This window comes from Myotis nattereri, assembly GCF_964212035.1.
Source record: "Myotis nattereri genome assembly, chromosome: 7".
Classification (NCBI taxonomy): Eukaryota; Metazoa; Chordata; class Mammalia; order Chiroptera; family Vespertilionidae; genus Myotis; species Myotis nattereri.
Genome location: NC_138082.1, coordinates 2,983,607 through 3,011,180, shown reverse-complemented (window position 1 = coordinate 3,011,180; position 27,574 = coordinate 2,983,607). Strand labels below are relative to the sequence as shown.

The following is a 27,574-nucleotide window of genomic DNA, read 5'->3' as shown; positions in this document are numbered from 1 at the left end:
TACTGTCACACTGGGGTCTCTGAGATACGTCAGCAGAAGACCTGGATTAGGAAAAAGGAACTGACCTTTATTCTAGTAAATGTTTAATATGAACATTGAATCCCATTAAAGGGTCTCCAGGGCCTCGGGAGTGTCTGTTTTTTTAAGTACAAAATTATTCAAGGCTGCGAGTTCTATACTAATTATCAATATTAGCATTGACCTATACTATTTTTCCAGTTTTACTGAGATATAATTGACATGTGTTAGTTTTAGGTGTACAGCATAATGGTTTGATATGTCTATATTTCAAAATGGTCATCAAAATAAGTTAATATCCATCACCGCACGTCATTACCCAAATTTCTTTCTTATGAGAATTTTTGAGTCCTACTCTTAGCAACTTTCCAATATAAGGTGCAGTATTGTTCACTTCAGTCACCACGCTGTACCTCACATCGGAAGAACTCGTTGATCTTATAACCTTCCATCACCTTCACCCATTTCGCCCCCTCACCCCGTCTCTGTCCCTCCCCTGGGGGAGCCACCAATCTGTTTTGGTTTATTTTGGGGTTTTTTTTCTGTTTTGATTCAACGCAAGGTCATCCTAAGGGGCGTGTTGCATCGGTGAGCGGACTCTTCCAGCCCCTGGATCCTGAAACGCGGTGTTCTTGAGCTCAGACCTACAGTTCGGTTTAAGGAACCACCTGGCCCACGTGTGACTGCGTGTCACAAAGAGGAAAAGGAAACCCAAAAGGGAAAATAAGGAAACTGACTTTTACTCCTAAAACGGGAAGTTGCCGAAGGGCCTGCCCCCGGGGCGCCCTCCTGCAGGCGCGGAGGATGGGGCTGAGCCACCGGCAGGAAGATCTTCATCGACAGCCACCGCGCGGCCCTCCCCAGCCCGCCCCGCGCCCGGCGCCCGGGAGGGGGACCCGGAACCCGCGGCCCGGCGGCTGGTCCTCCCCCGGGAGGCGGGGCCTCGCCTTCCCCCGCGGGGGTCCCCGCCCCGCCCTCCCCGTCCGGACCCGCGCGGCCGGGGCTGCGGGCGGCGGGATGCGGCCGCGCGCGGGCCCGTGGTGGCTGCTGCTCTGGGCGCCGCTGGCCGTGGGCTTGGGGCGCGCGAAGGAGGCGCGCGGGGCGCCGCTGGCAGGTAACCGCGGGCGCCGGGGCCGCGGGGGGCGCTCCCTTCCGGGGCGGCCCGGCCCGGGGACCCCACTCTCCACCCTCCACCCTCCACCCCGCCTGGGCTTCCCGTCTCTGCCGGACGGCCCTGCAGCCATGGAGGCGGGAGCCGCGGTCTCGGCCTCGCGTGGGCATCTGGCCGCAGCGCCCGCCTGACCGGCTCCAGGACCGTGAGCGGGTCCGGTACCGGCGCCGTGAACCCGCACAAACAGCCCCGCACGGGACGTGGCTGCCCCGGAGCGCGTGCGCCTGCCCGGCTCGCAGGGGACGGACATGGGGGCGGCTGGGGGCGTCGGTGGGGGACCCGTGCGGTGAGCTCAGGGTCCTGGCCTGGGAGTCGGGGTTCCAGCTCCAGGACCGCCACTCACTTCTGGTCCCTTTTCTCCCATAAAATCCCGTGAAAGGTTTCCTGGAATCGCCGCCCACTTCTCTCCATCGCATTGGCCACCTCTGGCCGCAAGGGGGGCAACCAAGTGGGGACTTTAGCTGGGGCCGCCTCCCCCCACAAACCAGGGCTCCTTGTCTAGGGATGGGGCCCATGGTCAGAGTCCGTCACCGCTGCCAACTGGGGAGTCTTGGGGCACCGCCTCGGGAGCTGTTTTACACCCGTTTCCACCGAACAGACGTTTGTTTTGTCTTTACCGTGTTGGGCAGTGTTTTAACGGCTCTATCTTACTTGGTGCCCACAGTAGTCCTGCGGCGGGGGAGGGGAAGGTAACATTTATGAGCCCATTTTACAGGTGAGAAAATGAAGGCCGGGGAAGAGATGTGACCAGTGTATACTGATGAGGAAGTAAATCACAGCACTGCCAAGGGGGGTTCTGAGCAGGGCAACAGCCCTGGACCCGCACCCCCAGCGGGCCGGCCCAGCCATTAACCAGGCACCACCTGTAGAGGTCCGGCACACGGCCTTTCTGGACTCTGGTTTTCTCATCGGGAGAAGGAAGGTGTTCTGTGGCTGGGTGGTTTCCCATGTTGCCCTCACCTTCTTATCTGTCTCAGTGACTCCAGTGTTTTCCAGATTCTGAGTCCCCAGATCCGGTGCTAACAGCTCACTTCCGTGTGGTGTTCACCGAGGCATGCCCAGCCGCCAGCTTCTGTCCGCCTGGGACTCGCAGGTGCCCCCTGAGCTGATCAGAGGCTGGCCCCCAGCTCGGAAGAATGGCGGCGTGTGAGGCTTACAGCGCCGCTCGCCGCTCCAGGCAGGCCGGGCCTGTGTCTGCCAGCCACGCTGCCGAGGCCGGGACCACAGTGTCTAGGCCAGTGATGGCGAACCTATGACACGCGTGTCAGAGGTGACACACGAACTCATTTTTTTGGTTGATTTTTCTTTGTTAAATGGCATTTAAATTTATAAAATAAATATCAGAAATATAAATCTTTGTTTTACTATGGCCGCAAAGATCAAAAAATTTCTATATGTGACACGGCACCAGAGTTAAGTTAGGGTTTTTCTAAATGCTGGCACGCCGAGCTCAAAAGGTTCGCCATCACTGCTCTAGGCTGTTGCTGCTCTGAAAGCGCTGGTTTTAATGAGGAGCCCTGAGACCAAACGGCTGGAACTTCCTTTCATAAACTAGATTAGAGGCCGTTTCCTGTTCTAAATTCCATCTCCAACACACACACACACACACACACACACACACACCATCTGGGAATGGAGGAAATCGGCGGAGGCCAGCGTCTGTCACCCTGTCCGAAGTCAGGTCAGGGGCAGGTCTGGCCGAGAGGAGGAGAAACTTCGCACTAAGAGCCACTAGTGGTTTGCAAGCAGTGGGTGAAGTTCCCAGGAACCACACTGTGTCCTGGGAAGAAGTTCAGGCCTCTGGACTGCATTCCCAGGCGTGGGCGTTAGCAGGATTCAGATTTATCTGTGGGAGAAGAAAAATCAGTGCTTGAGATGAAGATCATACTTGAATCCACGCTAGCATGTGCTAATTTCAGTTTCAGTTTTATTATGCGTGTTCTTGGAGACATAAAATATCAAGACGTAGATTTAAGTCATGTTAAAAAACAACACAAAAAAACTAGGGTTAGTAGAACCGAGAAGTTACCCTTGTCACGTTGGTGCTCCGTGCTAACTCCTGTGACAACGTGAATTTACAGTGTACTACCCAGAAACACCCTTTTTCCATGTCAGCTTTCAGGAGTTCAGGTTCAATGGGTTTTGCTTTTTGTTGTTCCTATTCTTCTGCCTCCCTTTCGCTGTCCCCAAAGAGGAGCCGTTGTGGCCGAATGGAGGGCACGAGAGTGTAGTCAGGGGTTTTATTGTTCTGGTTTAGTCTCACCTTAGGTACTTGCTTCTCATCTGAGGACCGTGAGAGGTGACGTTCAGGGGGAACATGGCAGAAGTGTTTTTATGTTGGAGGTTGTTTAAGATCTGCTAAGATCTGAGGAGCATTTTATCTGTAGGGTACTCTCTAAGTAGGTTTCCGTACCACCTGCCCCTTTCTCAAGTTCCGACTGAATATTTTTATCTTATGAATGATTAGACTCTAACTTAAATATGTCCTTGTACACGTAGGAAAAGTAATACATGACAAAAGGACTACAACGGCGTGATTTTAAAGTTACTAGTTAAAGCAGGTGATACGCCGCTGTCCCAGTTTATAGACGCATTCAGTATTTATAAATTGGGTGGCATTCAGAAGGAGCTAAGGGGTCTCATTGGTTAAGGTCATCCTGGCTCGAATCCTTGGGTGACGTAAAGAATTGTGCTGTGTCTTGGCAGTTAGGGCACAAATATTACTGAGTCAGTTCAGGTTTGTTGAAAGGATGAGAGAGCCTGCCAGGGACTGGGGAGTTCAGGAGGGCGATGCTCATTCACGGCTTCCAGGGGTGGGCAAACTTTTTGACTCGAGGGCCACAATGGGTTCTTAAACTGGACCGGAGGGCCGGAACAAAAGCATGGATGGAGTGTTTGTGTGAACTAATATAAATTCAAAGTAAACATCATTACATAAAAGGGTACGGTCTTTTTTTTTTTAAGTTTTATTCATTTCAAACGGGCCGGATCTGGCCCGAGGGCCGTAGTTTGCCCACGGCTGGCTTAGACGCTGCCTTGCTGGGGCAGCCGAGTGAGGACGGCATCCCGGGCTGGTCCCCAGATCCTCCAGGTGCTGGGAGATGAGCCGGAGCTGGGATAGCCCATGCTTCCAGTCGTTTCCCAGATCGGACTCAGGTCTGAGGGAGCAAACACCTCGTTGGGGGCACCCTCCCGGTGCAGACGGGTTCCAGCCCTAGTGGGAGCAGCGGCTCTCACTGGCAGCTGTCCCTCCCGGTGAAGGGTTCTTGCTGCGTGTTCAGATCCGGGAAACTCCTCTGTGCGTCCTGGATGCCCTGGGCGGGGGGTTGGCTGACATTGCTGGGGGCCAGCAGGTCCGTCCTAGTGGGACGAACCCGCGGAGGCCGAGGCAGCATCCATGGGAGACACCTGCCGGGGCCTGGGGCTCGCAGCCTGCGCTTGGGCTGGAACCAGCGGTGGAGGTCAGTGAGCTGTGGGGCTGGCTGCACTTCCCACGCTCACCCTCAGGTGGCGATAGAGGAAGTAGAAACAGCGATGCCATTTCCAGGAGATCACCGAAGGGAGGAGAGGAGAGGCCTGGGAAGGACATAACCTGACGAACAGTCTGAAGCCAGTTTTCAACCTTTGCCATCTCCCGCACTAACCTAATTACTAACATCCCGCGGCACACAAACAAAAGCCAGGTGTGCCTTGCTGCATGCGCACGAGCTGGTGATTGGTGGCCGTTGCTATTTCTCTACCTGACAGTCTGCGGGGAGGAGGCCGGTGCCCCCGGCTCGCCGTCAGGTGGGGCGTGTGTCAAACACCCCGGCGGCACACGGCTGATCTGGCAGAAGGCCTGGCTCTCTCGGGAGGCCCTAGGCCAGCACGACACCAGCTTGATTGTCACGGTCACCGCCTCCTGCCTCATCCAGCCAGCCTGTGTCCGGAGGTCCACAGGAGCTCCCTGGAGCCAGGCGTGCGGCTTCTCGTGGCTGCGAGTTTCTCACTTCCTCGATGTGTAGGAATTCCCTCGCGGGTGGATGGAGACATTCAGCGTAGGAGGGGGGATAGTGCGGGCAGCCAGAGGACACCATGCAGTGTCGACACCTGGTCGGTGGTGCCCCAGGTGTTGTATGAGTTCCACATCAGGTGCATCTCAAAAGCAGAGGCTACTCTGGAGATCTCCTGGGGAGACGCCGTCTGCAACGTGCTTTTCAGGGGGTTTCTATCGTATCCATAGTCACCTCTGCTCGCACTCTCCCCACCCCCGTCTGGTTGAAGATGGGCTGACATGCAGAGCAAGTCCCTGTTCTGGGAGTGCCCTCGCACCCAGTACACACATGTGTCAAACAGGAGGAAGCAGCAAGTGGGAAAAGTGGAGGCGCCTGAGGACAGGAGGGTGGGTGTGGCTGGAGCAGCCCAGCGGGGGGAGGCGGGAGAGAAGGTCAGAGGTGCCCAGGTTCCCTGGGAAGCCCGGGGAGGGTTTTACCTAGGTCAGTCGTGCGCTCCGATGGATGTGTTTGTGCAGATTAGGGAACAGGTTGTGGGGAAATCGTGGGGGGCAGTTCTGGAAGCAGGAGGCCAGCCAGAAGGCCTCGCGGGGTTCCAAGTGGAGAGGAGACCAGGGAAGCGTGTACTCCGAAGTTCAAACAGCTCACAGCACCTGAGTGGCATCGTCTCGCTCTTACCGAGTTAGAAATATCAAATGATTTAGGAGACCGTCTTAGGACCAAGTGGAAAAAACCCGGCCCTCTGTGGGAAGATAGCCTTTGTTTGCCAAGCTCAGGCCCCAGAGGACCCCTGCTGGCCTCTCGCTGAGGTGGTGGATGTCCTGTGTGTCCCCTACGCGCCATCCTGTGAAGGGCTGGCACGCTGATGTCCCTCAGCCCCGGTGTTCTGCACACACTTGCCACCCCCACCCCCCGACTTCTCTCTCATTACCTCCAACTTCATTGGTTCTTCGCTCACATCGCCGCTCTCCTGGGAGGCGGCCCTCAGTCCTTCCTCGGTCTCGGGTGGAGGGAGTGCCTGTTCCCTGTGCTCGTAGCATGTCCTCCAAATGTCGTAAAAGCCCTGCACTGGAACTGTTGGTCTGTCTCCTGCTGGGCGGCCTATAATTGCCAGAGAGAAGAATTTTTTGGTCATAGAGTATAAAAACAGCTACCCCATGTCCCCGTGAATAAAAAAAGAAAAGAAAAGGTCAGATTCTGGGCAATTAAATATTTAGAAAATATGTTTTCTTTTACACTTCTCAGTTCCAGGGTGCAGAGCTTTGAAGGAAATGGATTTAATTAAAAATTCGGAGTCAGACTGTTACTGCTACCATCAAAAAACCCAGATCGAGTGGAAATACATATGGTCAACGGTGCAGGTAAGAGGGTACCTTTAAATCTTATCTTACCACGGGGAATTTGTTTATTTTTCTTTGATTTTGAATCAAGCTCCTTAAAAAGGATCGTGGCTTTATTTTTTAAGATGAAAAAAATATGTATTTTATTCATTTTTAAAAATGTGTCGTTATTGTTGACAGTATCCCAGATGCCCCCTGCCCGGCCCGTTGCTGTGGATGTGTTTGATTTTATTGTGATACTCTCGGCGCCCCCGACTGGGCAGTGCGACCACCGTGTGCCCCGCAGCAGGGCTGGTGGCACGGATGCAGGAACAGAATAGGTGGGGGCGGGCTTTGCCGGCGGCCGTGAGAACAAAGGCGGTGCCTGCGAGGGCGTGATTCCTCGTGACGCCCTTGGGATTCCTCAGGACGAGCAGGGGCTGAGTCCTTCGGGGTGAGGAGCAGGGTGGAGATGCCCGATGCATGGGAGGGGGCGTCCAAGGCTTGCCGGGTGCAGTGCCGACGGGCATGCTGGGAAGACAGGAGGTGGTCAGCCAGGCGGTGCATGGAATGCGGCCTGTGTGAGGGCCTTCCGTTCGGGGCTGACAAGGTCCGGGGTGTGGCCGTGGGGGTGATTTGTGGAGGTGGGTGGGGGACACGACCATCAGAGGAGCTCAGAGAACGGGAGGCCAGCATATAGGGGTGCGGTGAATGCACTGGTGAATCCCCGAGATGCGTGGCTGCAGGTGGCACTGGAGAGAGCACAGCCGTGGGCCCGGGGCAAAGTCCACAAGGAGGGGGAGGCAGGCAGTGGGTGATACCACCCGATGCCCGAGGCTCGGAGCTGGTGGCCACGCCCCCCTTCGGGCAGGGAGGAGAAACAGGGACAGACAAGGCAGCAGCCAGGCTGTCATTCGGTAATGCCTGGCTGTAGCTGGTGCTGTGCTGTGAGCCGTGGGTAGGCCCTGAGGCCGGGCTCTGCCCTCAGGAGGTGGTGGTGGGAGACGCCGGGGCTACGTCTGAGCTGACCCAGAGGGGGCACTTCTCAGTCACGGAGAAAGTGGCAGAGATACCCCTCTTCTCGTGGGTTTATAACAGTTGGCCACCTGTTCCTCTATCTCGTCTTTGCTTACGTCTCCGTTGACTCCAAGAACTCGCTAGAACAGTGGTCTCAACCTCGGCTGCACATTAGCATCACCTGGGAATCTTGTTAAAATCCTGATTTCTGGGCCTCATCCTCCGGAAATTCTGTTTCTTTGTGACTAATGTTGTGGCCTCACCCCATAACAGAGACACAGAATTTCCGGAGGACGAGGCCCAGAAATCAGGATTTTAAAAAGGTTCCCAGGTGATTCTAATGTGCAGCCGAGGTTGAGAACCACTGTGCTAGAAGAAGAAGTTGGATCAACCACCACTCAGGGAACAAACACCCACTTTCCGGGCGGGGGTGCACCCGTGGCCTCCACACGGCACCGCGTGCGTCTGCGTGTCCCTCACTCAGCCGGCCGGGGTTCTAGGATGCGTTCGAGGAGCTTTACCTCCTGTGCTAATGGGGCTGCGTTCTCGTTGGCAGGTGAGGCTCACCAGCGCCGACCTGCTCAGTGTCGCCTATATCACAGAAAGACACAACTGCCAGGACCCAGAGACCGTCCTTTCTCTGATCAAGTGTGCGATCCACACGTTCTGGACCCCGAGCGAGTCGCATGAAATATCCGTGAGCATCCGCCCACACGGGGAGACGGTGTGCTTCTCTGTGAAGCCGGCCGGGAGGCACACGGTGCAGGTGGCTCGCAGGGGTGAGTCCGCTCTGGTTCACTGGGCTTCTCGGCCCGTCTTCCTGAGAGGCGTGTCGGTAGACTGGCGTTTCCCTGCGCACTGCCACCGCCTTGACACCAGCCTGTTCCTGTGTCTCCTTTGCTCCAGTTGTGGATTTCGGGCTCATCCTCCTGTTCGTGGCCGGCATCGTCCTCTTCCGCCTGGCGGCGCGCTTGAGCCAGTAAGTACCTGTGGCGCCCTTCTTAACGTGGGGACCGAAGGCGGGGACCGTGCTGGCGCCTGCGAAGGACCACACGGGTTGGAGGGTAGCTCCGTGTCAGGTTTTGCAAACAGGTCTGAAGCTCAAGCTTGCAAAGCCTTTAAAGCCAGGAATGGTCGTTTGTGTAGCGATGACAGGTGAACGTCACACCGTGTGTGCTTCCAGGGGCGGAATGTGGCATCGCCTGCTCACAGACATCAGTGTGTTCGCGTGTGAGCTGTGCTACTGTCCCCACCGTGTAGATGGGGACGGAGATCTGCCGTCACCTGACTGGCCCCCCCCGGGGCTGGGGCGGGGCGGGTTTGCTGGTGCAGACGCCTGGTCCCCTCTCAGAGGCCGCCTCCCCAACGTGCAGCTCGGATGCCCAAGGAGGGATTGCACAAACCTCTGATCAACCTGCCATTCTGGTTTTTTGTTTCTGACAACTTTACTCATGAGGAAGGAGTGTCCTTCCAGATGTTTTCACTGTTCAGTGCGCTGTCCTGCACACGGCGTATGTCTGAGCCTTTCCTTGTGGCATAACCAAGTGTGAACACCGCTCACGGCCCACTCGTGTGCAACTGGCCGCTGCCGATGCAGCCCGAGGCGGGAAGCGTGGCTCTGCGGAGCTGGCTGCAGCCGAGTCGTCCCGGCAGAGGCTGATGCGGACAGCGCTTTCTGGGCGCTGCGGATGCCGCCACGGCTCAGGCACGCACCCCCCCGCCCGCCCGCCCGCTGCCTGACGGGGCGCAGTTCTTGCCGGGTCCGATCTGAGCAGAAGATAGCGCAGACACTGTGTTTTGAGTTCGTGGCAAGCTGTTCACCCTACATTTCAGGCAGAGATTCCGTTTTTTAAGAGCATGGGACGTAATCAAAGCCGCCGCCTGAGTTTTTCTTCTTCCGTCGTCAAGTTGAACGTGTTTTCCATGCGAACAGCGTGGCTGGGCATTCACATGCCTCTGTCTGCTTGTTGTGACAGGAGCCCCGCTTTCTATTACTCCCTGGGGACGGCGCTCGGCGTCCTGATGGCACCGGTCTTCCTGCTGCTGCTGGTGAGAAGGTGCATCTGTAAGGTGGGTGAGCCGGTGGGTGAGCCGGTGGGTGAGCCGGTGGGTGCCGTGAGCACAGCGTGCAGCTCGGGGTCCTTGTGGGCAGGAAGCTTGGTCAGACCGATCCGCGCTGATTATGGTGACTCCTCATGCAAGCTGTATTTCTACGTTGCACAGACTGGCTTTAAAACGTACCTTTTCTAGAGAGCCCCTGTTTATTTTATTGCCGTCTGTAGGTTTCCGTAGTACGTCTTGCTGATACTTTTCTGGAGACCCTGTCATTCTCTAGGTAACATGTTCATTCTCAAGGGGATGTGTTTCCCTTGTGAGTGACAGGGGCGATGTATGCTAAGAGAGAGTCTCTCTGACCTCGGCCTCGCTGAGGACGCTCACGTGGCCGAGCCATCGGGCTGTGAATAGCAGCGTCGCTGCCTCTGCGGATTGCTGCGTTGTCATCCGTTCCCCAGAACAGAACGAGGAGACGCAAATATTAGTTCACGACGATAATGTTGCCGTCCCTCTGCTGAAAGGGTGCAGCCCCGCATCACCTGGAGATAAATTGTTCCCTGCACAGCGCTGCTCCAGCGACAGGAGGCGTGCCGGCCCGGGCGCCCTGCCCAAGTGCAGGCTGCGGCTCAGGTCCTGGACCTGCGAGTCTGCATCCCCGCAGCTCCCAGGGCGCCGGGGCTGCCGGGCCGGGGCCGCGCCTGTAACCAGACCCGAGGGCCGCGTTGACGGCAACGCGCTTGTGTAGAGCAGCGTCTGGTACGGGGGCTGGGTGCTTGCTTCTGCGGTTACGAGCGCGCGTGACCCGAACGCTGTGCGTTTGTTTTCTCCACACGCAGTGCAGCGCCTTTGGGGCTGTGATGGTTGCTTGTTGGCTTGCTTCAGTGTGTGTGGTGTGCCAGTGGATGGAGAACCTGCCGTGGCTGTGGGGTGAGCACAGGATGTACGTCGTAGGTAGGTAGCGTTTTAAGATCCGTTCTATTATCGGGAAAGCTGCGAAGCGCCACCGGAGGCCGTCTCTTGCAGATGTTCCCGGCGTCGGTTTCCCTTGGAGCTGAGCAGCGCTGTTTAAAATCGTATTTTATTTGTTCCCCTAGTTGGTGATTTCAGTTCATTATTCGATCTCATCTTGGACCCCTTCCCATATGACCTCCTTCTTCGTTGTCTGTCCTCATGTTCAAAAGAGCGAAAACGATTTGCCCCTTTTGGCTACAGATGCTCTGACCACATCTAACTCGTGATGAAAAGGTTTCTATAAAATGTGGCTCTTTCGATCTTTGTCTTGATGTATTCGGCACGAAAGGTGAGACGTCCTACATGTACGTGACAAATGAAACCCTGACTTTCCAGAAACGGAGGCATGGGGAGCCCCCTGTTCTCCTTGTTACCAAAACAGCACCCACTTTTCCTCCTGGTTTAATCGGGAGGTGGTGGGGGATGAGAGAACTGGCTTCCTCCTGACGCCTGACCCCGGATTTCGCACACAAGTTTATGCCCCCAAGTCAGAAGCAGCACATGTTCTGTTTCCTGTTACGATGTTATGTGTTTAGTTCATGGTTCTTATGCTAACGTGTTTTTTTAAAGTAAATCACCCATATGATGGTGTGGTCCCCTAAATACGTCACTAAGCGCTTCTAAAAACCAAGAGCATTTTCCTCTATAGTCAAGATTCAAGTCTAAAAAGAAATTAAAAATCCCATAAAGCATCTGCCACCCAGGCCACGCTGACGTTCCCTCCACGGCCTCGGTGGCGGGTTCGCGTACGCTGCGCTGTAGTCGGGAATCACGCTTTGGATTTCCCCGGTCCCCGCTCTGTGGTGTAAGTCAGCTGCGTTCCTCTCTCGCCTGCGTGTCCTTTAAACGGGACCTTCGGCCTTGGGGCTCGCTCGGACGCAAACGCACGCAGCTGGACCCGCCCGAGACGCAGACCCTCTCGCGGTCGGTCCCTCGGCGTTGGCTGGACCCGGGCCTGGTTGCCAGGGCGCAGCCGGTCCCTCCGCTGTAAAGTTCACTTTCCTTCCGTGGCCGGAACGTGAAAACAAAAAGTCGGGTTTGTAGCTGTGACCGGTGCTGAGGCTTCCCCCTGACCGAGGCCGCCCGAGGACGGTTGTCCTTCTGGGACTCTGGACTGAAAACTAGACACATGTTCCAATAACTGACGATCATTCGCCCTCACTTACACCAAAGATGGTTATTCACTTACTCATTACCGGTCAGCCCGGATCACATGAAGGAACAACGAGCCTTAGGTGCCTTTTTCAATTTTACTTCATTGGAAAAGAAAACAGAAGTGAAGGTTTTTCTGGTATGTTCTTAGCTCTCAGTCCAGGCTATGTCCATTTTTTTTTTAATGTTTTTATTGATTTCAGAGAGGAAGGGAGAGGGAGAGAGAAAGAGAAACCTCAAGGATGAGAGAGAATCATGGATCGGCTGCCTCCTGCACGCCCCCCACTGGGGATGGAGGCTGCAACCGGGGCCTGTGCCCTGACCGGGAATCAAACCCTGACCTCCTGGCTCATAGGTCGATGCTCAGCCACTGAGCCGTGCCGGCCAGACCTCTGCCGGTTTTTACCATAAATTTTCAAGTTCTGAGTGATACTAGTTACATTCTTCTGCTCCTACAGGCTACATCTTGACAGTTGGGTGTCTCAGCTTTGCTGCCTGTTACAGACGCGGGCCCCTGGTCAAGGAGAGGAGCCGGCGCCTCCTGGCATGGACGCTGCGGCTCCTGGCCCTGGCCCTGACGTGCGGCGGCGCCCCCATGCCCCAGGTCGCGTGGACCGCCGTCGGCCTCATGCTGCTGCCCTGGGGTCTGCACTACCCACTGAGAGCCCTCAGGTATGTGCCGGATGCATCTTCTTTTTTCCTTGTAATTTGACACGAGCTCTGGTTGCGTTGATGGTTTGGGGGATATTTGGACATATCGTGTTTGATCGCATAATGGACCGCATTTCACCTGGAGTGTTCCCTCTGAGAGGAGGGGAGGCAGCGAGCCTGAGGGTGCATCTCGTTGCTGTTCTGAGGCTCACACCCATGCGGGTGATGGCAGCTCCCCGGCTCCCTGACTCGTGACAGAGCGCCCTGGGCTCGGGGCTGCCTGGAGTTTCTACTTCATTCTGTCCTTCCTTCCATTGGAGCCAAACACGGCTGCAGAGGTATTCGTGGTGCTGATGAGATAAGAGTTAGGGCTCAGAAATGAATCATTGGGGTGGAAGATGCGATGACATTCAGGGCTTTCTTTTCTCGGGTTCAAGGCGAGGCTTCGGCCTCGTGGAAGCCCAGAGGATGGGGGACCGCGGAGGGGACGCTCTGTGAGGCCGCCTGGTCGGTCGCCGCGTCGGGCTGAGCGCCTGCCTGCATGTCGTGCGCAGATGAGGGCCTCCTGTCCCTGCACTGTGCTTGCTGGCACCGAGGTGTACGCTGTCACGCACACTGTCACGCACGAGGTGCGAACGTAGGCCTGCCCAGCACCAGGCATCGGGAGCTCAGGGGCACTTCTGGAGGAGCGAGCACTGGGCCACATCTTACTGAGTCAGAGGCCAGGTGACTAAGTGTAGGGAGGCTCTCCCATGGAGAGAAAGCCTGATGGGCATCGTGAGGCAGGCGAGTGAGGCGGTGTGGACAGTGTGAGCGGGGCGGGCATGGACGGCATGAGGGGGCGGGCATGGACGGCGTGAGGGGGCGGGCATGGACGGCGTGAGGGGGCGGGCATGGACGGCGTGAGGGGGCGGGCAGGACAGTGTGAGCGGGGCGGGCATGGACGGCATGAGGGGGCGGGCATGGACGGCGTGAGGGGGCGGGCATGGACGGCGTGAGGGGGCGGGCATGGATGGCATGAGGGGGCGGGCATGGACGGCGTGAGGGGGCGGGCAGGACAGTGTGAGCGGGGCGGGCATGGACGGCATGAGGGGGCGGGCATGGACGGCGTGAGGGGGCGGGCATGGACGGCGTGAGGGGGCGGGCAGGACAGTGTGAGCGGGGCGGGCATGGACGGCGTGAGGGGGCGGGCAGGACAGTGTGAGCGGGGCGGGCATGGACGGCGTGAGGGGGCGGGCAGGACAGTGTGAGCGGGGCGGGCATGGACGGCGTGAGGGGGCGGGCAGGACAGTGTGAGCGGGGCGGGCATGGACGGCGTGAGGGGGCGGGCAGGACAGTGTGAGCGGGGCGGGCATGGACGGCGTGAGGGGGCGGGCAGGACAGTGTGAGCGGGGCGGGCATGGACGGCGTGAGGCAGCGTAGGCCATGCAGTGAGTCTAGGCTGATCGGGCACAGGGCGGGCAGAAGCCAGTGCCGCTGAGGGGTGCTCCCTGGCGATGCCCAAGGAGCTCTGTACCCGGCGCTCGGGCCTGCAGGCAGTGCGTGGGTGCTGAGCGGGGCCGAGGCCGTGGGGCCGGGAGGATGTGGGAGTGTCACGGGGGTTGCACTGCAGCTCACCAGGCGCAGTGGCCTCAGCCCGAGCTGGTGCTGCCTGTGGGAGTTTGGGCCCCGCTTTGCCAGGTCTCCTGCTTTTCTGAAAAAGCCAGGAATGTGGATGAGGATGTGATTCTTGTGATTTTTAAATGTTGCCAACTGATCTGAAAATTAAAATATTCAAAAAGCAAAAATCAAAGCCGAGACCAAGGACACCCCCAGGCCGCGGATGTGGCCCATCGTGTCTGGCAAAGGGTGGGTCCGGGGCAGGGGCAGGGGCAGGGGCAGGGGCAGGGGCAGGGGCCCAGTCCTCAGATGTCGCAATGGTCCAGGCCGGAGGTGGGAGGTGAGGAGCACCTGGTGTGAGGCCTGGAAGAGGAGCTAATGAATATTCATGAGGCGAGCGAGGCTGTTGGGAAGGAGACTGGGAGCTGGTGGTTTATGGATCTGTGACTGCGTGTGGGGTGATGCCACGGGCTCGGATGGGCCCGGGCCAGGACAGAGCCGGGTGCAGAGGGTGTGGGTGAGGCTGAGCGGGCAGGGCTGATGGGAGGGGCTGAGGCTGGCTGACGGCTCTGCTGGGGTCGGAGCCCGAAGGTAACCGGGATCCCGGAGGCCCTCGGTGGGAGGAGGCTGACCACTCCCCTCATCCAGGCCCTGCTCATGGCCAGGCCGGCATCCTGCGGGCCAGGGTGGACCTCCTCCTCCTCCCCTTCCACCGGCCGCCCTGCCAGGAGCAAAGGGGCTGCCGCCTGCGCAGTGGCCTGTCAGCCTCGCTGCGCGTTGTCACCGTGAGCGCCGTCACCGTGCACGGGCCCGCCTCCCGCCTCCCGCCACGCGGCTGGTGGGCGATGGCCTGAAGGACGAGGGGAAGACGGGAGCGTATTTATAGGCGAAGGAACGGGCCAGAGAAGCAGCACCCTGGTGCTAGCGTGCTTTCCGGCCTCAGAGCGCTGTGTGAGTTTGTTTCTATAACGTCGGCAGCGTTTTGTTTCTGTACTTACTGAACACTTACTATGGGCGCTCGCTGCGCTGAGCACTTGATGCGAGTGTCGCCTGCAGCCTGTGCGGTGACGGGTGAGGTGGGTGCTGGGTGCCTCCGGGGTCTCACGTGAGCAGCTCGGGCTCGGCACGTCACGGGGGCGGGATTGCCCGGCCCCCACGGTGGGCGGGCCTCGGAGCCGGGCTGTGCCGGTCGTCCCCACAGAGGCCGGCGGGTGCTCAGAGGAGACGGTTTGGAAACCACCGTCAGCGGTCCCTGAGCTAGCACATCAGCCCCCAGGATCTTTACAAGGAAAAGCCTTTCAGGTCCGGATCCCCCAGAAAAATGCACTCGGGACCCCCCGCTGGTGATTCCATGCTCACTCCCATGAGGGAGAATCCCTTAGATTAACATGTGAACGGCCCGCAAACATCTCAGCGCTCATTTATAAATAATCGGTTAAGACCTAGTTCATTGTCATTAGCATTTGTATGAGAGGCTTCCCTTTGGGACTCCCTGGTAGGAAAGCACTTCGGGTCCTGAGCACACGGCAGAGCGAGAGCTGGTGTAACTTACCGACACACACGCCCTGGGCACCGACACACACGCGCGCGCGCACACACATGCACATGCACACACACACGCGCGCCCTGGGCACTGACACACACGCGCGCGCGCACACACACACACACACACAGGCGCCCTGGGCACTGACACACACGCGCACGCGCGCACACACACACACACACACACACACGCTCGCCCTGGGCACTGACACACGCGTGCGCGCACACACACACACGCACAGGCGCCCTGGGCACTGACACACACGCGCGCGCGCACACACACACACACACACAGGCGCCCTGGGCACTGACACACACGCGCACGCGCGCACACACACACACACACACACACACGCTCGCCCTGGGCACTGACACACGCGTGCGCGCACACACACACACGCACAGGCGCCCTGGGCACTGACACACACGCGCACGCGCGCGCACACACACACACACACGCACAGGCGCCCTGGGCACTGACACACACGCACACACAGGCGCCCTGGGCACGTCCCCCCTCCAGGGCCGGCCACTCCGCAGCCGCAGCCGGGGCCACAGGGCCTCCTGCTTTCGGTCCGGACGGGGAGCGGCGAGTCTCCATAGCCGCCCGAGGCCCGCCTCTCGGTGCCGAGAGAAGCAGCCCGTCCCGCACCAGGAAGCCAGGCCTGCGCCGTCCCCTGGGCGGTTCGGTCACCGGGAAGGAAGACGCACTGACCTCTCTCCCGGACGGGCCCTCAGAAGCCACATCAGGGCCTGAGGTCCGTTAGGAGGCCCGAGGAGGGGCGTGTGCCCGCAGGCCCGCGCTGCGCGTTCTAAGGACCGCGTTCACGAGAGCAGCAGGATAGCGTGGTCCCTGCTTAGCATGTACAGCGTGGTACACAGGAGGGGAGGAACCATGACCATGGCTGTTCAGAGTCTTGGGAGTTGAGCTGAATGACCCGACGCGGCCAGGAACCTAGCAGCCGACTGCCGTGTCGTAGGAACGCGAGGAAGTGGCTGAGGTCCCGAAGGCTGGCGGTCAAGTTCCTGACTGAGGAGCAGTACCGGGAGCAAGCTGCCGCCGAGACCACCCGGGCCCTGGAGGAGCTGCGCCAGGCCTGCCGCCGGCCCGACTTCCCGTCCTGGCTGGTCATGTCCAGGCTCCACGCGCCGAAAAAGTAAGCCCCGCTCAGCCCCGGGCCCGGGTTCGAGTCGCTGCGAGGGTCCGTGATGGCTGGTGCAGGCCCCGCGTTAGAAGCATCCGAGCCCAGCAGGCGAGCGAGGCTGCCAGAGCCGCTCCCCTGGGGCCCTGGCCCTGGCCCAGGCCCAGGCAGAACTGTGAGTGTCAGAGCAATAGCTCGGCTCCTACCGGGAAGGGGCTCCTACCGGGAAGGGGCTCCTACCGGGAAGGGGCCCATAAGGGAAGGCGGGAGGCAACGCCCAGAGGAGCCGGAGGGTGGGACGGCTGCGGCCCTGCTTCTGCTGGTGCGGGCAGTGATGCTGGAGGCCTCTCTGCCCGCATCCTCCCCTCTGCTCCCCTCCTGCAGGCTTCAGTCAGACCCCCTGCCCCCAGGGAAAGGTGGGGTGCTTCAGTCAGACCCCCTGCCCTCAGGGAAAGGTGGGGGACTTCAGTCAGACCCCCTGCCCCCAGGGAAAGGTGGGGTGCTTCAGTCAGACCCCCTGCCCCCAGGGAAAGGTCGGAGGGGAAGTGTCGACAGTAAAATAAGGCAAAATCCAGGCTCAGGGGAGAGGAGAGCGTTAGGGAGCAGAGTGGGTCTTGGAGCGCTGGGCTGGTGTCTGCCCCCGCCCTCCCTGAAGGTCCGTCGGCTTTCACCTCCCGTGTAAACGCCACTCTCATTGCCGCCGCCTGCACTTCTCTAAGGGGACACGGAGCAAGGGAGCTGTTTTCTTCCCAGCAAACCTTTCTGTGGTCACATGAACTTTCTTTAAAACAAACACAAAATACTTAATAGGTTTGCAGACTTCGTCCTTGGAGGAAGCCACTTGTCGCGGGAAGAAATGCGTCTTCACGAAGAGTACAGCCTGGGGGGCGCCTTCCTGGAGGAGCAGCTCTTTAACCTGGGGCAGGGGCAACAGCTGAGGCCTGAGTGTCCTGCCCCTGCCCCCTGCCCTCTGCCCCCACCCCCTGCCCCTGTCCTGGCCCTGCCCCCGCCCTCTGCCCCTGCCCCCACCCCTGCCCCCGACCTTGCCCTTACCCTGCCCCCGCTCCCCCGCCCTGCCCCTGCCCTGTCCCCACCCTCTGCCCTTGCACCCGCCCCTGCATGTCACTCAGGACCAAGACATGTGTAGTAGCGGAGGGGATGGTGGCAGAAGACGTGGACGGTCCCTCGCGGCCAGCCTGCTGTTTATCCTGCTGGGCCTGCCATCGCCACTTCCCTCGAGTGAAGATCTCCACTCGGAACAGGGGGACTGTGTCGGCCTCCAGGGGCCAGCGAGCCCGGGTCAGTGCCCGTCGGCCCCGGGCACCGCGTGCTCTCTGCCCCAGAGCCTGTCTCCCCCGATGGTGCCGGCGCAGGTGCTGGGAGGCCGACCCGTGTGCCCAGCGCGTCCGAGTGCTGGTCAGTGCTGCTCAGGACGGGGATTCTCAGGTCAACTCAGATGGACACCGCATGCAGCAGGACTGCCCAGGGCCTCTGAGGGCGCCAGTGCCCACGTGTCTCAGGAGAGATCGCGTCGCGGTTTCCGACTTCATTTGCCCACAGACCCGTGTTCCAGGAGACGAGGATGCCTTGGCTCACGTGTGAAGAACGTGCTACTGATGGAGGCACTGGGGTCTGGGACGCGCAGCAACTTGTCCCAGCCCACACTCAGCGGCGCGTAGGGTGGCGCTTCAGCCCTGGCATGGCCCACGGCCGGGCACCGGGCGAGGAGGCCGCCTCCCCCAGCCCTGGCCTCACTGGACTGGTGACTTTTTTATATTTAGCAACAGCCCTCTAGCTGTTTGGTAGCTGATGAAGAGAAACATTTCCTACGCTTCTATTTTAGCGTTTTGGTAAGGCTTCTACAGGTAGAGTCAGATTAGCATCACTTTTGTGTTTCCGTGTGTTGAAGCTGGAGGCATTTGCCCTCTCGTGGCATTTTGCATCGACGGCTCATTTCTAAAACCGCCGAGTTCTCTATTCGGTAACAGTTCCCTGCAGGACAGACCTGTGATCTCCCTCACGGAGACCAGGCCTTGTTCTGGGCGCCCCGTTAAGACTCCAGGGGAAGGAGGGACTGACTGAGTGCCGCGTGGACCGAGCCCAGGAGGCCCACGCCGAGGACTAAGACGTGGATCCGACGTGGCACAGCGGCCCGGGGGCGACGGTGTCGCCGAGTGGGTTCCGAGACCCTGAGGCATCGAGCGAGCGGCCTTCCACTGGGGAGGAGAGGTCACGGGTGGGGGGGGGGGCGCGTGCGAGAGCTGAGGACGTTCTCCCGAGCCAGGTCTCGTGGTCTCGTGGCCTCGCTCTCACTTGTTGCGTAGCCTGGCTGCCCGCGTGGGACTTTCTAGATTGATCCTCCAATGCTCTTGCCCCTCCAGGCAGCATTTACAGGCCTCCGGTGTTGCCAGACACCAGCTCCTGTGAGGAGCTCTCTTCTTTCTGTAAAATGCACTAAATTCAATCTGTGCTTTCACACAGCCTCTGATTTTACTTATTTTTAATGTTTTTATTGATTTTTTTAGAGAGAGAGGTAGGGAGAGAACAGAGAGATAGAAACATGGACGAGAAAGAGAATCATTGATCAGCTGCCTCTTGCACGTCCCACACTGGGGATCAAGCCCTAAACCCAGGCACGTTCACCGGGAATCAGACCGTGACCTATTGGCTAATGGGTCTCCGCTCGACCACTGAGCCACGCCGGCCGGGCAGTAGCCTCTGATTTTAAAAGTCAAAGTGTCTCCCGTTCAGATTTATGATGAGGTTTCGTAGGTGGTGTGACAGTTCAGGCTGATGTTTTCTAATTGTATTTGCTGGTGACACGTGACACATGCACACGTCAGATGCGTCAGTATTTGTCTCCCTGCACTCCTCTCCCCAGAGGCAGTTGGTGTCCCACCACACGCGTGTGACTGAGGGGGCCCCGGGCCTTGCCTGTGCCGGCACGGAGGTGCTGACCAGCCGGGGTAACCGTCACCATAGAAACAGCTGGCGGGAGAGCAGCAGAGCCGCCTCTCCCAGGGTGCTGGCTTCAGTTATGCCGTAGAGGGCGCCGTGGATTGTCCGTGTCTGTTACGAGGACTGTGGAAGGCTGAGCCATTAAAGCGTCACTTGTGATGTGGGGTGCCTTTCCCTGGGGTTCGTTTGATTTGGGGTTCGTTGTGGTGCTGCTCACAGTTCTGATCCCCATCAAGCACTATGTGGCTAGCTCCCCTGAGATTCTCCCCCTCCTTCCTCCTTCCCCATCCCCTCTCCCTCTCCCGCCTTCCTTTGCCTCAAGGCCTGTACCCGGTAGATGAGCACTCCATGAGCACTCCGTGAGCACTCTGTCCCTCAGGAGGTGAGCTTCGTGCCTCCGGCCGCCAGAGGTGCAGCCGGGGCCTCCCCAGCCCTTGGCCGGCGGTGCTTGCGCCGGTGCCTCACCGAGCTCACTGTCCTTAGCAGGTGGGAGGGGCGCTGACACCAGCAGTGCCTGAGACTCCCAGAGGTGGCCAGGCCTGCACAGTCGTGCCATTCAAACGCCGTGTTTAAAAGGTTTTAGGGCGCATTTTACACATCTCAGAAAACGCTTTGTGAATTGGGTGTGTTGTTTGCCAGTACTGCTGAGGGGTGGACTAGAGGGCAGTGCCCATCTGACACTGAGGAGGATGTTTGAATGTGTGACTTTTTAAAAAATCCAGAAACTGAACAGCTTTGAGATTTTAGGAGGTTTAGGATAGATGATGGGTTACATCAACATGTGTAAACATGTGGATGAATCAAACCCCGGAAATCATGTCCAGAAGAGGAGGAGGATCTTATGTGATTCTGCATGTGATTGTCCCCGAGTTAGAGTGCAGGTTGTTAAACCGCTTTCTGGTCCAGCGGGTGGAAGGGGCTGGGCGCTCTGGCCTGATGGGCGTGGGGTCTGGAGAAGCCCGCAGTGAGGTGTTCAGGTGACGCCAGGAGCCGGCTGCCTTCCGAGCCAGCCCACTGGGTATGACACTGATGAGCTAACGGGTGGCTGTGCCCCTGGGTGTTGACCCAGGACCCCCACTTGGCCATCACCCCTAAGAAGACCTTGCTCACAGCAGCCAGCCGTGTGGTCTGCCAGGCACGGTCCACAGCAGCCGTGTAAGGGCGTGGGGACAGACCCTGGAACCCATAGGACCAGCAGATCCCCCTCGGAAGGCAGCCCCACAGGCGTCAGGCGTAGTAAGAGCCCTGCCCGGTGGGCAGAAAGGACAAGGTTGCTGTGTCGCCCGCGTCAGTGTCACCAAGCCCACACGTGATGCACCCCCCGCCCCCGGGCCTAACCTCACCGAAGTGACAGGATGCCCGGGGTCGGCCACCACCGCCCCTTCCTGGACGCAGGCCCGAGTGCCTTTTCCTCTCGGCGACTCCTTTTCTCATCTTCGGTTCTCGACCGGAAGCCCCTTCGGGAGGGCGTGCTCTGCACTGAGATGTGAGAGGCTGCAGCCTTCCTGTGGCCCAGGAGTCCTGTTGTCTTGAGGTAAATGCGTATTTTTGCTCTGACCCCTGAATGTGCTACCTAACGCGTCACCAGAGATTAGGGATGAGGATGCACTCACCAGGAGAGATCAGGAGGTGCCTTCCGCCCTTCCGCGGGGCAGCTGCTCTTCTTGTTTTAATTGTGGGGGGGGGGGGGGGCGGGGGAGGCTGGCTGGCTGGTGTGGCTCAGTGGATAGAGCGTTGGCCTGCAGACTGAAGGGTCCCTGGTTCGATTCCCGCTCAGGGCACATGCCCGGATTGCAGGCTCGATCCCCAGTAGGGGGTGTGCAGGAGGCAGCCGATCAATGATTCTCTCTCATCATGGATGTTTCTATCTCTCCCTCTCCCTTCCTCTCTGAAATCAATAAAAATGTATTTTTAAAAAAATAATTGGGGGGATGTTTGTTTTGGTTTTGGTCCGCTTTCCAGAAAAGCAGTGATGAAGCGGGGAGAGGGGAGTCGGGGGTTACTGGAGGCCCGTCAGGCACTGTACTAGGCACTCGGGGCGCCTCCTATTGAACCTCGTCGCCGTCTGTCCTGTTTGGTGCTGCATCGAAGAAAGAGTCCGAGGTGCCGAAGCTGCTGAAGACCATTCAGAGCTGAAGCGTCAGCACAGAACTTGAGCCCCAGGGTGTCGATGCCCGAGCCTGGCTACTTCCTTTACTGGTTTTATAAACAGCCAAGGAAGCGGCCCCCAGCCCATCCGTTCTGTCAGTGCTGTGCACCCGCCACCACATGTGCCTTGTAGGTGCGTGTCCACACGGTGCTTCTAAACTGCCTGGGGTGATGGACCGACCCCCCTCCATCCACCACAAACAATACTTCTGTAAAGTTAGAAAAATTAAATATTTTTTAAAATGGACACACCAAGTACAAGCCCCTCCTGGCTCCGGTGGCACTGGTCTTCAGAGTCCCTCCAGCCTGAGTTTCCTCTGCCAAACCCAGTCCCCACCAAGTGTGCGGGGTCTGCACCCCCGCCGACAGAGCTGAGCGGGAGGTGCTGGCTCCCTCGGTGTCTGCGAATGTCCGAAATGGAAACACAGCCACACGCACCTGTCCCCGGCCTCGGCGAGGGAGGGTTCAGCCAGGGGCTTTCTGGCTTGTTCTAAACGAAGCCGGTGTGGGCTCCCCACCCCCCGCATCCTGGGGAGAGGGGGTGCTGGGCACCTGCCCGCTGGCATCCGCTTGGAGCTAGAATCCTGGCCTTGACCCCATGTCTGGGCTGTGTTCGCCCCAGAGACCTCCTAGTGAAAGGGGGTGGCGACAAGGATGAGCCGGTCATGTCAGCACATCACAAGCATGTGGGGCTTTTCCTTTAAATTCTCTTTAAAAAATTTTTCTATTGCTTTCAGAGAGGAAGGGAGAGGGAGAGAGAAACATCAATGATGAGAGAGAATCATGGGTCGGCTGCCTCCTGCACACCCCCTACTGGGCATTGAGCCCCAACCCGGGCATATGCCCTGGCCAGGAATCGAACTGTGACTTCCAAGTTCAGGGGTCAATGTTCAACCCCTGAGCCAGGCTGGCCGGGCTGGTTCCCCTTTCCCGGGAGCCCCTGCTTCACCCCGGATTGGCTGCAGGAGACACTGCTAGGTAACAGCCCGCACCTGCAGCGCCCACCCCAGCAGCAGCGGGGAAATGCGAATCCGAGGGGAGCCCCAGCCAGCGAGTGCTCATCGGCGGGTGGAGCTCCGTGCGGGGCAGTCGTCTGTTCTGCTTACGGCTTTGAGGAATGCTCACCTCTGCAGCCACATACGCAGCACCGTGGCTCGTCCCCTTTCCCGCCATCAGAGGAAACCGTCCGAGTCCGTCATGGAGGCGGCGATTACCGGCCGGGGCTGGGAGGCACCTGGGCATGTGCAGGAAACCTCGGGAGGGTTACACAGTCCTCAAGTCAGAGTTCACTGGAATTCACTTCCATCTGCTTTAAATGGCACCTGGGGGGCAGGGCGCACAGGGGCCTCCCCGAGGGGCTCCGCCCACGGCTCCCACAGGTGGGGACCTGCTGGGACTCATTCCAGGGGAAGCGCTTCCGTGGGGGTGGCCCCTGCGTTATCATTAGGAAACGGTTGGACATGGTGTTTATTTTTATCTCGGCGTAGCAACTGCATTCCCCCAACGGCGGCTTTTCCAGTGACTACGTCAGGACTGTAAACACGACAGACACAGTCAGTTCCACGTCCACCTGCCGTACGTCACCCTCGCGGCGAGGGCCGCCTGCGCGTGCCTTTATTTCTGAAGTCACATGAGCACAATAAATACATCGGATTTGGAAAGGTCACTTTGAGTCATGATGATCTACGGTACAGTACGTCTCAGTTCAAGTGCAAAAATAACGGTTTGCTTTTAATTCCACTTCTTTCCCTTATCATTTCTTTTAAAGCTGTGTTTTGTGGAGCCAGATCTCCACGGTGGGATGTCTCCTCCCCGTGCAGTTTTAGGCGGAGATTTCACGGAGCCGCTCTTACCCGACCACTGACCCGTGGAACGGGGCCCGGGGGTAAGCAAGCGGCTCCTCTTGACCATCCTTCCCTTTCCTCCTCCTCGGCTCCCCGACAGCGACTATCCACGCGGACTGGCCCTCATTCCCCTGGCGGCTCCCTCTCCCCGGGCTCCCCACTTCCCGGGGACCTCGTCTTCATTGTGAGCAGCGAGCTTTGCACGAGTCACCGGCCGTGGCCCCGACAGTAGTGGTATGTTCACAGCAGCAAGCCCACAGCCACGTCCAGTGTCTGACTGTCCCCACCCACAGCGAAAACCCACCCCTTACGTAACTTCAAAAGCTGTATCCCTCCCCCAGGCACTTACATCTTATACTGTTACTTGGAAATAGCACTGCTTCGCTAAAGAAACCCTTAGGAATTCAGCGAGTAAGAAAAAACCCGCCAGCCGAGCCGAGCCCGGATCACCAGGAACCGTAAAGCCTGGTCCAGGCGACTCGCAGCATCACCGTGGCCAGCGCCCCTCGCCTCTCGCCCAGGACACGGAGGCGCGGGCTGGGCTGGAATGTTCCCTGCTCCGGTCCTGCAGCCCGTGGAGAACAAACGGCCTGTGAACGCGCCGCTCGGCTCGCGGGGTCCCCGAGCTCTGCTCAGGGGCGCGGCTGCTTTCCTCGCCTTCCTCGCAGACAAAACGCCCCTGCGGAGCTCGGGGACCCCGAGGCCACGCTCCCGAGGACTCTCCTTCCTCTTCTGAAACAAAAGCACAGCCGCTGCTCACTGTCACCTGCCCCCTGGATTCTTTACGCACAACTTCCAAAGGGTTCTCTTCAAGAGAAGCCAAGCGAGAGGCGGCTCCTCCTCCCGTTCGCATGAAGAACCAGATAACGAATAAATAACGAGAAGGGACCCGCCCTCGGCGCTCACCTCCCTCCACTTAGTGTGACTCTGCACCCCGACCCACCCCAGCCCGCCCGCGAACCCCACTTCCCCCCGCCACTCCAGCGGGCGGGGGGTGGAACGGCTCCTGCCGCTATGCGCTGTGGCTACGTGTGTGTCCACGCCGACGGGTTCAGATACTCAGAAGCGTGTGGTGCGATGCTCAAGGCGGGCGTGTGCCGGCGCGGGAGGCCTCCCGGTCCGAGGCCCCGTTCCATGCAGGGGTGAGGTGGGCAGGGCCCTCAGGGTCCCCCAGCGGCGGGCAGGGCCTGCGGGTCCCCACCCTCGGCAGGCTGGTTGGAGCCGGGGTGGGCGGAGCTGCTCTGCGGCTGCGATGCTGCTGATGGAGGGGGCGGCTGGCTGCTAGGGGGGGCGGAGGGCTTGTCACTGGGGGCGGGCCGGGCTCCGGCAGCGGGAGAGTCTCCCCGGTTCTCACTGGTCCCCTGGAAGGAGAAGAACGGAAGGAAGGCGGCTGTGGTCCAGCAAAGCACCTTTCCCATAGGCTTCCCCGTGAGATGCAGGCACGGGAGGGCATCCGGGGACCGCTCGGGGGCCAGGAGGAGAGGAGGGGAGGAGAAGGGCTTACCTTACATCTCTTTTCCTGTGTGCAACTGCCAGAGCCGCATGAAAAACACAAACACTGTGAGCAGACAGACCTCGTGGGAAAGGAGCATCCCTGTCCACACGCCTGCCACCACCAGGGCGCCACGGACACCCACAGGTGTCGGAGCCGCCAGCCGCGGCGAGTCCCTGGGCTGACGCGGGACCTGCAGCCGGCCTCCCGCTGAGGCCACGCGCTCACCCCTGACCCCTACAACAGGACACGTGCTTTGAACCAACCACACACGGCTCTCCTCTGAGCCAGAGCTGCCACCTCAAATAGCTGGGCGCCCCACAAACGCTTTATTTCTGCGATTGATTCTAAAATGAAAAACCATCGTAGTAATGGCTTCTTCCTAAGACTGAGCCATACCAGCCAGCTTTTATGAGCATAAAATGTTAACATGCCAGCAAAAAAACTGTGCCGGTCCTTAAGCCTCCGAGGCTTTGGTGAACACGAGGAGTTAAGCACCCAAAGTAATGAAAACTGCGCAAAAGCCACCCTTTCTAATCCACTCGTCTGCTGGTGGGCACCTGGGCTGTTTCCAGATCTCAGCTGCGGTGAGTCGAGCTGCTATGAACATAGGGGTGCATATGTCCTTTCTGATTGGTGTTTCTAGTTTCCGTGGTACATCTACACAATGGAGTACCACGCTGCTGTAAAAAGGAAGGAATTCCTACCATCTGCAGCAGCATGGAGGGACCTGGGGAGCATTATGCTAAGCAAAATAAGCCAGTCAGAGAAAGATAAATACCACATGATCTCACTCATTTGTGGAATATAATGGACATAAACTGATGAACAAAAGCAGATCCAGAGAGAGAAGCATCAGTCAGACCGTCAAACCTCAGAGGGAAGGCAGGGGAAGGTGGGGGTGAGGGGGAGAGATCAACCACAGGACTTGTATGCATGCAGATAAGCATAAGCGATGGACGCAGACAACAGGGGGGTGAGGGGGCAAAGGGGGGGGGGGAAAGGACACATATATAATACCTTAATAAAGAAAAAAATAAATAATGAAGATAAGATGCAGCAAAAAAAAAAAAGCCATCCTTTCTTCTGCCTCAAGTCCCGCCCACCGATTGCTCCTTTCTGACACGCAGGGGACCCGGTGAGCTTGTGACCTTCATAAGGAGGGTCATGCCTAGGCCAGAAGGCATCATGCTTCTCAGTGACGACGAGGCTTGGTTTAAATTACAGAAATGTTATGTTAGTTTACAAGGTCGTGATAAAGACAGTTCCAATCTTCTAAAAAGGAAGTTGCCAAACTGCTCTTTATGTTTCAGTCTTTGCCCTTCTCTTTTTCTGATGTGTCCCGAGGCTACGCCAGACACGGGGGCGGCCGTGACCGACCCACCGAGTGGAAGGCGGTGAGTGAGCCGGCAGGGAGGCGGGCCCATTGCCGTGGCCGGGCTGCCCCAGACGCGCACTCGGCACCCCCCGAGGCGGCTGGCGCTGTCAGTTACCCAGTTTCATCCACCACAGTGGACTCCGCTCAGGAGAGACCATACCTCTAAGGCAAGAAAATCGCACCTTTTATTTTTCACCTGAGGCCCCAGCAAAACTACACTTCCACCGAGTTAATGTCCTCATCAGCCCGCACAGGCTCAGTGTGACCACTGCCTCACCAGACACCCTCAGGGCCTGTTCCTTAGCCTGTGCCCAGAGAGTCGGAATCACAGACACCTCTTACTGCAGCTGCAAGCCATCGATGCTGAGAATTTAACGCAAAACCAGAAGATGTATTTCCGCTCCAGCAGGCACAATGCCCTCTCCGGGAGGCTGCGTACACCTCCACTACGCACCTGGCACGGAGCAATGAGACCGCCCCACAGACCTCCCACAAACCGGGGCGCACAGCTGATGGAAGGGAGGCCTGCCCAGGGGCGGGAGGCCGGCAGGGCGGGAGGGAGGGAGGGCGCTACCTGCAGAGGCTGGATCTCCGAGGCGTGGCTCTCCCTGGCCAGCAGCAGCATCTCCTTCACCTGGTAGAGGGCGTAGACGAAGGTCACCCAGGGGGAGGCGCTGACACCCCAGGCGGGCTTGCTGGCGTCCTCCTGCTCCTCCTGGTGCTTGGTCTTCTTGGGTGGGAGGCGCGGCTCCACGCGCGGCAGGACGTCCTCAGGCTGCTGCTGTACCAGGTCGATGGTTGCTATGGGGACAGGGCTGGATGGAACCGGAATCCTCTCCGCCAACATTGTCTTGTCTGGAGAGAAAGTCAGGATCGCATCATTGTTCAGCGTTTTCTAGGCACTTGAACACACACAGAACTAGGTGGGCGAGCCCCCCCTTCCCCCCCCCCAGCCCCCGCCGCGTGCGTGGCAGCCTCCCTGAGCGGCCGGCTCCAGGCGGCTCCTCTGCGGACTCGCTGCTGCTGAGCCATGGGAGTTCTTTACAGACTTTGGGTGCTGACCCCTCCTGGGCACCGCATTGCCA

The 27,574-nt window shown here is 58.8% G+C and overlaps 2 protein-coding genes across 3 annotated transcripts in view; one reads left to right on the top strand and one right to left on the bottom strand.

Moving 5' to 3' along the window:
- Positions 1-1,035: 1,035 nt before the first annotated feature.
- On the top strand, positions 1,036-18,271 carry NEMP2 (nuclear envelope integral membrane protein 2; the record flags this gene model as incomplete). Its single annotated transcript, XM_081095460.1, has 10 exons — positions 1,036-1,132; positions 6,433-6,542; positions 8,074-8,296; positions 8,424-8,496; positions 9,494-9,587; positions 10,409-10,523; positions 12,194-12,407; positions 16,508-16,684; positions 17,480-17,608; positions 18,043-18,271. The coding sequence occupies 10 exons, from the start codon at positions 1,036-1,038 to the stop codon at positions 18,269-18,271; spliced, it is 1,461 nt and encodes a 486-aa protein (XP_080951586.1).
- A 5,062-nt stretch (positions 18,272-23,333) lies between these two features.
- MFSD6 (major facilitator superfamily domain containing 6) overlaps positions 23,334-27,574 on the bottom strand; it is a 28,898-nt gene continuing 24,657 nt past the window's right edge. The window contains exons 5-7 of one of the 2 annotated variants that reach the window (XM_081095409.1): positions 27,064-27,344; positions 25,124-25,148; positions 23,334-24,980 (exon numbers count right to left, since the gene is read on the bottom strand). In XM_081095409.1, the coding sequence (XP_080951535.1) occupies positions 25,125-25,148; positions 27,064-27,344 (305 nt within the window). In that variant the 3' untranslated portion in view covers positions 23,334-24,980; position 25,124. The remainder of the gene's footprint in view (positions 24,981-25,123; positions 25,149-27,063; positions 27,345-27,574) is intronic. The other variant, XM_081095408.1, reaches the window with a different exon arrangement.